Source organism: Capra hircus, chromosome 3 (genome assembly GCF_001704415.2).
Source record: "Capra hircus breed San Clemente chromosome 3, ASM170441v1, whole genome shotgun sequence".
Lineage (NCBI taxonomy): Eukaryota > Metazoa > Chordata > Mammalia > Artiodactyla > Bovidae > Capra > Capra hircus.
In genome coordinates this window covers 730,919-743,949 of record NC_030810.1, presented here as the reverse complement: position 1 = coordinate 743,949, position 13,031 = coordinate 730,919, and the positions used below count along the sequence as shown (strand labels likewise).

Below are 13,031 nucleotides of genomic sequence, written 5' to 3'. Positions count from 1 at the left end.
TGCACACTGGGCGGTGTAGCACGAGAAGGGAGGCCGTGCACTACAGAGAACCTGCATGACACGGGAAACGCCCCAACACTGCAGCCGAGGCACGACAAACACCCTGACAGGGAGAGCTCATGTCCCGTCAGACGCCACAGAGTCACGCCTGAGCCGGACACACACCATCTGACACGGAGCATTCACGTCCTATCAGACACCACAGAGTCACATCTGAGCCCGACACACAGTGTAACAACCAGCACTCACGTCCTGCAGACACACACTCACACCTAAGGCCTGACACACACCATCTACAGTGAGACTCACATCCTGTCAGACACCACACAGTCACACCTAAGGCCTACACACACCACACAACCACACCGTCAGACGCCACTAGTCACTTCTAAGGCCGACACACACCATCCTGACAGTGACGACTCACGTCCTGTCAGCGCCACAGTCATTCTAAGCGACACACACCACCGACAGTGACACTCCTCCAACGGCACGCCTGACACACACCATCTGACAGCTGGAGACTCACGTCCTTCAGACCCACACCTGGATCAGTGACATCACGTCCGTCAACGCCACAGTCACACCTAAGGCCTGACACACACATCCCACTCTTCAGACCACAGTCCACCTGGAACACACCTCGACGTCCTGTCAGACGCCACACAGTCACACCTAAGGCCTGACACACACCAGCTGACAGTGACACTCACGTCCTGTCAGACGCCACACAGTCACATCTTAGGCTGACACACAGCATCTGACAGGGAGCACTCACGTCCCGTCCGACACCACACAGTCATAGTTTCCCTCACTGACTGTATTAAATCCACTGGTGTTTCCTCCAAGTCCAGGTCTTTCCACCAACTCGCCCTCAGGTGACAGCACCCGTGGGCGCAGGCCTGGGAGGACCCCTGAGCCGACACTGGGGTTGCCCGGTCAAGCCTCCTGGAGCAGAAGTGAGCTCCCTGGAGGCTGCCGGAGCCTCCGCTGGCCTTTGCTTCCCGGGGCTCCACCTGCAGAGAACAGAGAGGGGTCCACACAGTGGGAGCCCCACACTGTGCCCCAAACATGGTCCTACAGCGTCCCAGTGTGGACTTGGGGCTTTTATTGGCGTCACCTTAAATGCTTAGTTAAAAGCACTGGTAGGCCTCCCTTGTGGCTCAGGGTAAGGAATCCGTCTGCCCGTGCTAGAGACGCAGATCCAGTCCCTGGTCTGGGGCCGAGCCCGCGTGACGAGGCCGGGCGCCACCGCTGCTCCCCAGCAGAGGCCCCTGCAACGAGAAGCCCTCCACCTTGGCTAGAGAGGAGCCTGTGTCTCCACAGCTAGAGAAAAGCCTGCCTGGCAACAGGACTCTGCACAGCTAAAAATAAGTAAGTCAATTAAAAAGAAACACTGGAAATGGACAAAACTAAACAAATCCGAGACTGCTGACTCAGGGACGGATCTGACATCAGTCCTACCTTCAGCTACTTACATAAAGCTACGTCACCTACTCGCACAGAGAGACTGCCAACTGGCCGTGGCGCCGGACGCAGGCCCACGTGACTCACTTAGGCATCTCCTGGCCTGCGCTCTGCACCAACACAGCTGTGAGACCCACACAAGCGTCCCATCCCCTGGGAACGTGGAAGGCCCACAAGACACAGAAGACCACCAAATCCACAGAACAGGGTCCCCACGCCACCACCGCCCCCCCATCACGCCCACGCCCACCCCCAGCTCCAGCCCCTCTCCTGTGGAGGGGGTGGCCTGGGAGGAGGAGGGGGCTGTCCTCACCCTGGGCTGTGCCGGCAGGCTCGTCTCCCGTGCTGACCCCAGGCCCACTCCGGCTGCCAGCATCCAGGCAGCTGGCCAGGTCCCGCAGAGGTAAGGAGCTGTCGTAGGCAAGGTCCATTTGGTGGTAGAAACCGGGAATCAGGAAGGTGATGTTCTAGGAAACAAAGGGTGCTTCAGAACTCAGCGAGGCCCCGCCTGGGCAGAGAGCGCAGAGGACGTGAGCAGGCCTGGACGAGGTCCGGAACAACCCCGGGTCAGGCTCTTCTCAGCAGTTCCGAGCACCCCCGATGCCCATCATGGAAATCGTAACTAGGTCCTCTTTCCCTTAGCAAACCCTAACCAGCCTGCGCTCACATACTCCCTGCAAGGACTCGGTGTCCCCACGCTCCGGCAGGAAACACTTGTCCAGGAAGTACTCCAACTGTGTGATCGCTGACTTCAGTTGAACTATTTCATTTAACTCAAACTAGCATTGCTGTTAGAAAACAGGGAAGGATCTCTTTTGAAGCTCTGGTTAAAGTTCTGGCTGGCTGGCTGGCTGGCATGCAGTGCTGACCCCAGCGAGGGTGGCGAGAGGGGATGGCTGCCCATGGGCATCGAGGTGCTCAGTGGAAGGTGTGGGGAGCCCAGGCCAGCACCCACCTCTAGAGCCGGGCCAGCCAGGTGTGGGGCAGGGGCAGGGGGCTGCTCAGATGTCGAGTGACACGGCACACAGCAGCCTCTCCCTCCAGCGTGAACCACCCCCTCAACCAAGTGGGGGCCCGCGCCCCTCCCCAGAAGCCCTGGAGGACTGCTGAGACCACCAGGGAGGCCCCTCTCAGGCGGCCTGAGAGGCTCACCTACCCGCAGAGTCCAGCCCAGTCCAAGAAGGAGGTTACAGAGACGCCTCCTCCGAGCCGACCCACAGCCGCCCCCAGATGGTGGGAGGAGGCGTGGAGGCTATGACACCACCCTGCAGGAACTCAGACCAGACCTCGTGTGGGACAGGCTTTCAGGCAGAGCCCCTTCCCTCTCCTGGGGGGCACCCAGCACGCAAGGGCTCTGCCGGAGGTCCAGACAAACGGGCACAGGCGGGGCATGGGACCAAGGCAGAGGTCCCGCTTTCTGGGCCCCAGTCCCCAGGGAAACCGGCCCCCGCAGCAGCAGGCACGGCGCACAGGCCTGTGGGGGTCACGCCCGGCCCCCCGGCCCACCTTGCCCAGGAGCTCAGCCCTTCCGTAACCAAACAGCATGAGGGCAAAGCTGTGGTTGATGCCGTAGATGGTCCCATCCGGCAGGAGCGTGATGAGCCCGCTGATGGTGGAGAACACCCAGACGGACGCTGAGTAGCCCCCGCTGGGGGTCGCCTCGCCATCTGCAGCCTCCTTGCTGCCGGGCTGGGACTTCAGCTTCAGGCTCACAGGGAAGGTGGCGCCATCCCTGGCTCTTCCAACGGACCTCTGAATCTTGAGGTGCTGGAAGAAAGACACGCCACTGTGCCCTCTGCGGCACCTCTGGTAGCGCAAGCTGTGAGGCTTTGCTGTTCGGCGGGCACCCCTGGGACACCCACCCTCCACCCTGCTCTTCCTGCCTCATCTCCCCACCACCCCGCAACCCTAGGGAAGGCAGAGACCTGACCAAGAGCCACGGCTGGGCTGGGACCCAAGCCAGCACAGCCGCTCCCCACTCCAGAACAGCCCAAACACGGTGCACATGGGCCATCAAGCCACGCTCCAGAACTGGCCTGGCCCCTCTCCCAACCCTGCAGGAAGCGAGTGCCTGCCCGCTCCCCACCTGGACCACCAGGCCCCTAGCACCCGCCTCTGCAGCCGTGGGGCGGGGGCTCCCCAGACTGCTGGCCTCCGGGTGGTTTGTCCATCTCCACTCTCCCTCCACGGCCCCCCATCATCCACACAACCAAGTCCCCCATCATGGTTCTCTGCTTTAAATACTCAGAACCTGTCCGCTCTCCCAAGCAAATCTCACAAGTGTCTAACAGACTTTCCAGGTCAGCTCCTTTCTGCTCTCGAGACGGCCGGTCCCCAGGCCTGTGTCTACCCCTCACCCAGTGCTGCCTGCCTCCTTTTTAAGGGTTCCCCCGCAAGATCTGCAGAGGCCTGAGGCCCGAACATGGGGGAGCTCCCTGCACCAGCCCTGCACCCTGACCGGGGGCGGAATCAAGACCTCAGGCTTCCCCTGGTAAGACCCCGGCCCCCAGTGAGCCCTGAGGAAAGAGGGGCATAGCCTCTTTTGCGGCAGAGGTGACAGGTGGATCCAGCATGGAGGGCTGGGAGTGCACCTGCACATGCCTCCTGGTGCACACACGCGTGCGTGCCTCCTGGCACACACAAACACATGCCTCCTGGCATGCACACCTCCTCTGGACGCGTGCCTGGGGTGGGGCAGAAGTGTGCTTATGTTCAGAGTTAAGCAAGGGCTTCCCAGGCAGCGCCAGTGGTAAAGAACCCACCTGCCAATGCAGGGGCCAGAAGAGACGTGGGTTCGATCCCTGGGTCGGAAAGACCCCCTGGAGGAGGGCATGGCAACCCACTCCAGTATTCCTGCCTGGAGAATCCCATGGACAGAGGAGCCTGGCGGCTACAGTCCACGGAGTGGCAAAAAGTAGGACACAACTGAAGCGACTTAGTGTGTCCAAAAGGACTACGCCAGCACGCCAGAGTTGAGCATAAGAGGCTGCCGAGCAGTCCCCTACAGTGGTTGCACCAGCTGAGCTGCACAGCGTCAGGCTTCAGGAGGTCCGCTGTCTTAGGACAGAGCAAGGGGCATAAAGAGAGGAAGGTGCGGGAGGGGAGGCTTCCCGTCAACCTAGAGGGACTGAAACCAGCACCCCATTGCCCAGGAGGGCCCGGCTCTCAGCCGGAAGCCAGAGGGGAGCCAGGAAGACCCCACGACGCCCCGGCAGGGTCCATCTCCTGCAGCAGCAGAGCCGACCTCATCCCAGCTTGACCACCCGACTGTCTGACCCTGCAGGCCGCTGATTGCGACACCCGACGAACCCCGGCGGCGCGATCACTGTGTGAAGGCCGTGCACTAGTTGTGAAACAGGGCCCCTGGGGACTGGGGGGTCTGGCTGAGGAGAGAGTCTCCCCCGCCCGAATCCCCACCGCCCTCCAGAGCTGCCGAGCGACCGCCACCGCCTGACCCGCAGTCCTGACTTGGGCGAGAGACGCCGCCCACCAGTCACTCCTGGTCCTTGAGCCCCCAGACCTCTCAATAAAGAGGCCCCAACAGGAGCTCCAGGAAGGGGACCGGGGGCAGGGGTGGCCAGGCGGGCGCCGCAGAGGCTCTGAGCCTTGGTCACGACTGCAGTGCAGACACCCCTGCTGGCAGGCCATGGAGCTGGGCCTGAGAACTCGACTGACAGGAGCCAGAGAGACGCCAGCGGCCACAGGGCCCAGCCTCGGCCAGGCAGCGCCGGTGGCCTGGGCCCTGCCCTGAGGACCTACCATGGGGACGTGCTCGCCAGGAGGGGGGAGCTGCAGGGAAGGGATGAGGTCTGTGATGTGCTGCCCAACCACCTCCTCTCCAGATGCAAAGCCATGCAGGTGTGCGAAGAGCCCGTCGCAGGACGTCACGGTGCCCTGGGGGGAAAAGCCGGTGTTGAGCCTTGTGACCCACGTTTCCTGCGCTTCAGCTTAAACCTCACTGAGCCTCCGTGCCTACCAGAGGAAGGCAAGGCTGTGGATGCTCCTGCTGCCCCACCCTTGGAAGTGCAGGGGCAAAGGGAGCCACCCTCAGAATGCCGTCTCCCGCCCCCTGCCAGATATTCCCAAACGCGTGTTCCCCCAGGCACCCGCGGAAGCCCGGCTCACGCTGGAGGCTCACGAACCACACACACAACCGGCACACCTGCGCAGGCCTTGAGTGCGGCCTGCGTGTCAGCCACCACCCGGAGAGCGATGTATGACTTTATCCAAGTGTTAACGCCATCCTGTGGGGGGCTGGGCTCATATCCCACGTGTATAGGTAAGGGAACAGAGGCCAGGGAGGCCGATGCCCTGCCCAAGTGCAGCTACCAGGAGGGCAGCCGGGCACACCCTCCAGACCCCAAGCCCTCTTCCTGCCCAAAGGCCCCGGGGGACACCACGTGCTGATGCGCTGCGGGGGGGGGGCCCGAGTGGCAGAGTGACTCACGTCGCTCCGGAATGCCACCCAGGCTGAGACCCGCTCCACGGGCTCCAGCACGACCACGCAGCAGGGGCTGCGCTGCTGCTTCAGCCTCTTCATCCACACGGAGACCGCGATCCTCTCCCCGCTGCGGCTCACAACGTCCACCTGGGGCACAGAGGGGCTCAGAGTGGCCCGAGCCCGGCCCGCGGGCTCACCTGCCTGCCGCTCACCCGCCTCCCGTACGGAAATTGATCACAGCGCAAACAAGGCCTCCAGCGCCTGACCGTACGGTCTCTGAGTGAGTGGCCTATCAGACATACTCCACTCCGTGGCAGTAAAGCGAGGGGAGTGTGCAGCCAGGCTTCAGAGGAAAGTCACCCCACACGCTGAATGTTTACATTTTCTTCTCGGTGCTCGTCCCGTGGATGGGGGATTTTTTGGGTGTACGTGGTCCTACCTAACGTGTTTCAGGGCCTGAGGCTCAGGGCTCAGCATTTAACACGCAGGTCAGCCTGTCAACGTCCAGCCTGGATACACACACACGGGAGAGCCCAAAGCTCCAGGGAGCCCCTGTAGCCATGCCAGCCCCCCCGCCCACCACACCAGGGGGCATGGAGACGGAGACGGGGCGACGGAACTGCAGCTCCCGGAACCTGGCCTGGGCCCTGCAGGCTTGCCAGTGCGCTCCTCCTCAAGGAGCACCAGGAAGGCGCAGCGTCTCCACTCCGACGTGGCCTCCCCCACGCCCACCCCCTTCCCAGCCACGCCCTACGCCAGGGTCAGGGGCGGGACGGCCGACCGTGAGCGCCGGCAGCCCAGAGGCCCACACTCACCACGGTGCCGAACGCGACGGCGGCGTGCCCGTCGGCCTCCACGTGCTCCTCGCTGAGGGCCTGCACCATGTCGGGGTCCGGCTTCAGGAAGAACTGCGTGAGCTTCTGGCCGATGAGGTCATGGCTACTGTGGCCCAGGAGCCGGCAGGCCCTGTCGTTGGCCACCAGGATCTGCGGCCACAGAGAGGAGGGCCCTGAGTCGCCAGCGGCTCCTCCGCCCCCGGAACAGCCGAGGGGAAGGCGGCGCAGGCCTCCCTCTCCGCCCCGCCGTCGGCAACTCTCAGCAGAGCCGCTCCGGCTCCTCCAGAGAAACAGAAACCACCACTGGCAGTGCAGCAGGCGGCACAGAGACTGCAGACAGGCCGGCTTCCCCCAGCAAGACGGGCGTGGAGGTGGGGGCCAGCCCCACGCCCACCCACCTGAAAGCCTCAGCTCTGTGCACACAGACACGCATCCTGCAAACGCATTTGCTTTAAATCCTGGCTCTCCACGCTCGGCAAATAAGATTACACGACGCACTACCCCCTCTCCTTGAGTCTCTGCATCAATGGGGAGATTTGATCTGTCCAGACAGAGGCACACTGAGGTCTCCTAAGTCATCGCTCTCGCCGCTGCAGAGGCAGACCCGGCCGCTCTCCTAACTGCACTGGCACGCTTGGGCGCCCGTCTGAGGCCGCAAGCTGAGGCCACAGACCCCAGGCCGCGGCTGGGTCACACCCCGAAGCACGCACCTCTGTGGTCTTGGCGTCCACGGTGAACACGGCCTTGTTGGGGTTGCACACGGGGGCTGGGAGCAGCGGCGTGGACCACCCCGAGGACAAGGCCCGCAGCAGGGAGCAGCAGGACGTGCTGCCCAGGGACCCCGTGAGGTCCGCCTGCCCGGGCGCGGCCGAGCAGTGCAACTTGCTCGTGCAGATGTTCTGGGCGGCCAGTGACGACAGGCAGTAGGAGCTCCACCTCTCCTCTGGAGAACAAAGGGACACGTTAGACCCCACCCGGCCCCCGCCTCGAGCTCCCGCAAGAGGGCCAAGGACGAGGTGACCGCAGGGATGACGAGCACTCGGACATGCATCCCAGCACCCCCTGGGGTCCACCAAGACCCCACACAGCAGCATGAACGCTGAGCTCCCCGCTGTCCCACTGCCCTCCCAGGCCCCCCGGCCGCAGGGTCGTTCACCATCACACCGGGAAGTCCACTCCGGCAGCGGGACATTCTCACCCAGCCCCTCCAGGTCCTCCTCTGCTTTCCACACCTCCCCCCCCAGCCTAGCCCGCTCCTTCAGCTCCAGCCGACTCCCACCTGCCGACCCCCAGGAGGACCCTCCCACAGGCCTTTCCTGCTTCCCGTCAGAGCAGAGTCGCCAAGCAAGGAGGCCAGCGTGGCCCCCGTCCTGCAGGCACCACCCAGCTGGCGGAGAGAGGCTGCTTACCCGACAGCGCCATGCGGCTCTGGCAGAGCTTCGACAGCCCGGTCCTCCTGCTCACGTGTCTGTGGGCTGAGGACCCGGACTTGCCGGGCTCCAAGGCAGCAGGCGCGGTGGGGCCCTCCAGGGGCACTGGCAGGGAGGGGCTCCCGCCCGGGCCCTGGTGGTCCTCCACAGAGGCCGTCGAACCCCCGTCCTCCATGAGGAGCTAGCGAGCCAGCAGGACCACTGTCCACCAGAACACCAAGGACACTGACCAGCGTCTGCCAGGCAGGGACAGAGGCAGCTCAGCCAGAGCATTCTTCACCTCAGCCCCAAACAGCCGTCGGGGGTCAGAACCTACGATGCGAGGGCCGTTGGAGCAGAGAGGAAGGGGTGGGAAAGAGAGAAGGGGAGAGGGGAAACCCGAGCGGAGTGGGAAGGACCCAGGAAGGGTGCTGCAGTATGGACCCACAGGCAGGGGCCAAGCCAGGGGCCCCCAGGGCCAGGGCGCCGTGCCCCTAGAGCCAGCACCCCATTTCTGCATTACCGCCTTGGCGTGCAGAACCAAGAGCTGGCAGCCAGGGTTACAGGAAACAGCCTCTGCTCCCAGAGGCTGTGCACAGACTCTCACACAGTCTGAACTCCAGCAAAGAGGGGCCTGGGCCAGACCATCTGTGGGTCCCCGAGAGGCTCCCAGAGAAGCAGGCGGCAGCGGGGCCCTGGGGGCTGGGATGCTGGCTGCAGTCATTTCTGTGATCTCGATCCCGGGGCTGACACCAGGGCTGGTGGGCACAATCCTGGAACCCTCCCTCTAGCCCAGTAGCACCAGGGGGTCTGCCAGCCCACCAGTGTGCCCACAACAACGCCACGAGGCAAGGCCTCCCAGGCGGCTGGGCTGGGGCCAGTCCTGCACAGCAGCACACCCACAGCAGCCGGCCCCAGCGCAACAGAAAGGCGCACATCACCCACACAGGAAACAGCCCTGACGCCTCGGGTCCTGCTGCCAGGGCGGGGCGTGCTATTGGGCCCCACAGGACCCCACAGGACATTGTTCTCACAAGGCCACTTTTGCAAGGCTGGGAGACATAACCAAGCTACCTAGTATGAAGAAATAAAGGTTAGCAAGATGAAGAGATGGAAGAATATGTTCCAGATGAAAGAGCAACGGAAAACCTCAGAGAAAGACCGTAACAGAACGGAGATGAACAGTCCACCCAGCTGGCTCAGTGGTAAGGGATCCACCTGCAGGTGCAGGAGGCCCGGGTCCGATCCCCGGATCAGAAAGATGCCCTGGAGGAGGAAGCGGCAACCTGCCCCAGTATCCCTGCCTGGAGAATCCCACGGACAGAGGAGGCTAGTGGATTACAGTCCATGGGGTCGCCAAGAGTCAGGCGTGGGTGACCAAACACACACACCACCCACCTGATGAAAGGGTCCACAGTGTGAGTCAGTCAGTCGTATCCAACTCTTTGTGACCCCAGGGACTGTAGCCCCAGACTCCTCTGTGCATGGGATTCTCCAGGCAAGAAAACTGGAGCGAGTTGCCATTCCCTTCTCCAGGGGATCTTCCTGATCCGAATATCGAACCTGGGTCTCCTGCATTACAGGCAGATTCTTTACCAGCTGAGCCCCCAGGGAAGCCCAAGAGTCCAAGATCATGACCATAAAGATGCTCACAGGATTCAGGAGGGCGGGGGATGGGCACAGTGAGAACATCGACTAGGAGTGAAAGGATGCAGAAGAGCCAATCGGAACCAGAGGAGACAACAGGTGAAAACACGCACCAGAAGGAGTCAAGTAGATCAGACGACAGAGGAGCAGACCGAAGGCCGGGAAGGCTGAGGAGCAGAACAGGAACCGCCCAAGCCGGGCGGGAAGAATAAGCAAGAGTCAGGGAGAATGAGACTAGCTGCAGGGATGTCTGGGACAACATCAAGCACGGCAACATTCAAGTCAGAGAGGCTGCAGCAGGAGTAGAGAGGGAGAGAGAGCAGAGCACTTACTTGAGAAAACAGCAGCAGAATGGCCCAGGAAGCACGTGGCAACACAGGAACAGTTCTGTGGGGTGACAGGCAGTTCCCAGACTCACTGCGGAGATGGTTCCCTAAGGTGCATAACCATCAAACCCGGAGATGGTTCCCTAAGGTGCATAACCGTCCAACCCGTATGATGCACACCTGAAACCAACTCTGTAAGTCAGCTATATGTCAACTGTAAAAAAAGAGTAAGGAAAATTGGAAAAAGACAGGAAGAAAAACTTCACAAGAGAATGTCCTGTAAACCTATGACAAGAAGCTGAATCAGGACATTCGCAAAACCATGACAACTTGACACCTACTAAATCAGCAAACGTGGAAAACTCAGCAATGGCCACAGGACTGGAAAAGGCCAGTGTTCATTCCAATCCCAAAGAAAGGCAACGCCAAAGAATGCTCAAACTGCCGCACAATTGCACTCACCTCACACGCTAGTGAAGTAATGCTCAAAGTTCTCCAAGCCAGGCTTCAACAGTATGTGAACTGTGAACTTCTAAAGATTCAAGCTAAATTTACAAGAGGCGGAGGAACCAGAGATCAAATTGCCAACATCCACTGGATCATCAAAAAAGTGAGAGAGTTCCAGAAAAACATCTACTTCTGCTTTATTGACTCTGCCAAAGCCTTTGACTTTGTGGATCATAACAAACTGTGGAAAATTCTTCAAGGGATGGGAATACCAGACCACCTGACCTGCCTTCTGAGAAATCTGTATGCAGGTCAGGAAGTAACAGTTAGAACCGGACATGGAACAACAGACTGGTTCAAAATTGGGAAAGGAGTACGTCGAGGCTGTATATTGTCACCCTGCTTATTTAACTTACATGCAGAGTACATCATGAGAAATGCTGAACTAGATGAAGCACAAGCTGGAATCAAGATTCCTGGGAGAAATACCAATCACCTCAGATATGCAGATGACACCACCCTTATGGTAGAAAGTGAAGAGCTAAAAAGCCTCTTGATGAAAGTGAAAAAGGAGAGCGAAAAAGTTGACTTAAAGCTCAACATTCAGAAAACTAAGACCATGGCATCTGGTCCCATCACTTCATGGCAAACAGATGGGGAGACAATGGAAACAGTGAGACACTTTATTTTGGGGGGCTCCAACATCACTGCAGATGGTGATTGCAGCCATAAAATTAAAAGACACTTGCTCCTTGGAAGAAAAGTTATGACCAACCTAGACAACATATTAAAAAGCAGTGACATTACTTTGCCAACAAAGGTCTGTCTAGTCAAAGCTATGGCTTTTCCAGTAGTCATATATGGATGTCAGAGTTGGACTGTAAAGAAAGCTGAGTGCTGAAGAATTGATGCTTTTGGACTGTAGGGTTAGAGAAGACTCTTGAGAGTCCCCTGGACTGCAAGGTGATCCAACCAGTCTATCCTAAAGGAAATCAGTCCTGAATATTCATTGGAAACACTGATGCTGAAGCTGAAACTCCAATACTTTGGCCACCTGATGCAAAGAACTGACTCACTGGAAAAGACCATGATGCTGGGAAAGATTGAAGGCAGGAGAAGGGGACGACAGAGGATGAGATGTTGGATGGCATCACCGACTCAATGGACATGGGTCTGAGTAAACTCTAGGAGTTGGTGATGGACAGGGAGGTCTGGTGTGCTGCGATTCATGGGGTCACAAGTCAGACACAACTGAGTGACTGAACTGAACTGGGGAAGTAAAAAGTGTCAAAAGTTGATAAACCAAGAAGTGGCCTCAGAAAAAACCACCCCTTCTCCGTTCACACCTTCTGTCCTGAGCACAGTCTGTGGAGCCAGCTCAGCCTCACACAGCACATCGGGGCCACAGCCCCAGGGTGGCCCCTGAGGGCACGGAGCCCAGCTTCACGCATCCTTAGATCACTTCCTTTCTCACCTGTTCAAGTTTGACTCAAACTCTAATCAGAAATGCCTGCAAATCCAGGCCAAGGTTTTTGGAATAAGTGGGGTGGTTTTTAAAGGGGCAGGGGGTGTATGATTGTTCTGTTTTGTATCCCCTCTGAGCAGAAGCCACAGGAACCTGGACACAGACAGCACCTGATGGCGCCTCAGAGTAAGCCTGCTCCTGGTGCTGGTCTTGATTCCAGAAGGTGTGACGTTCCCCACCCCCAATCAAACAGAAGAAGAGGTTTGCGGGGAGCTTCTGGAAGAGTACTCCTTGCTCTTACAAGTGAACATCTGGAAGCAAGTGGCTTTCTCTCAGGAGAACAAACACTAGGAGACAGTTGGTTCCAACTGCTCCCCCCACTGCTGTGCAAGCAGAGCGGTGCAGCATGAGGCTAACAGGCTGGCGGGCAGAGCTGAAAACGGCAAGGTGTCATTTTGAGCCACAGGAGACCCTACCCTAACACCTGCCTTCCTCTGGATGTCAGGTGTGGGGCCCATCCTGAGATGGTCTGTTTCTCGCGTCCAGCCCCCCTCCAGCGTATCCAGGGTGACGCTGCTGTGATGGAGGGTGTGAGCCAAGGGCGCCTCTCAGACCTGAGAGGCCAGCACAGGCATCCAGGAGGAGGCACCAGCAGAGTTGAGCCAGCAAAGCAGAGTGAGGAAGCCTTTCAGGCAGAGCTCGAGGTAGTCCCACAGGGCCCCTGGGGAGGGGTCCACCCGTAAAGACGGGTCTGGAGAAGCTGGGCTGACTCCCAGGGCCTCCTGCTGCCACAGACAGTATGGCTCTTATCCCAAAGACTGACTTTCAAGGCCTGCTTGGAAGTAACCTGACCAACAGGGGGGAAGGGGGGAATCACAGTCATTCACACAAGAAATTATAAGGTCTTAAAGCAATAGCAGGAAGACACAGAGGGGAACCCGCAAGACAAAGTAAGACACAGAATCGACATAGGTTTACTTTGCCAGATGTAGA

At 59.6% G+C, this 13,031-nt stretch overlaps 1 protein-coding gene across 1 annotated transcript in view; it reads right to left on the bottom strand.

The window, feature by feature from the left end:
* Window positions 1-9,382, bottom strand: part of PASK (PAS domain containing serine/threonine kinase) — a 27,458-nt gene extending 18,076 nt beyond the window's left edge. The window contains exons 1-7 of the mRNA XM_018039872.1: window positions 8,154-9,382; window positions 7,455-7,687; window positions 6,724-6,894; window positions 5,915-6,055; window positions 5,227-5,361; window positions 2,974-3,234; window positions 1,781-1,934 (exon numbers count right to left, since the gene is read on the bottom strand). Of these exons, the coding sequence (XP_017895361.1) occupies window positions 1,781-1,934; window positions 2,974-3,234; window positions 5,227-5,361; window positions 5,915-6,055; window positions 6,724-6,894; window positions 7,455-7,687; window positions 8,154-8,349 (1,291 nt within the window). The 5' untranslated portion in view covers window positions 8,350-9,382. The remainder of the gene's footprint in view (window positions 1-1,780; window positions 1,935-2,973; window positions 3,235-5,226; window positions 5,362-5,914; window positions 6,056-6,723; window positions 6,895-7,454; window positions 7,688-8,153) is intronic.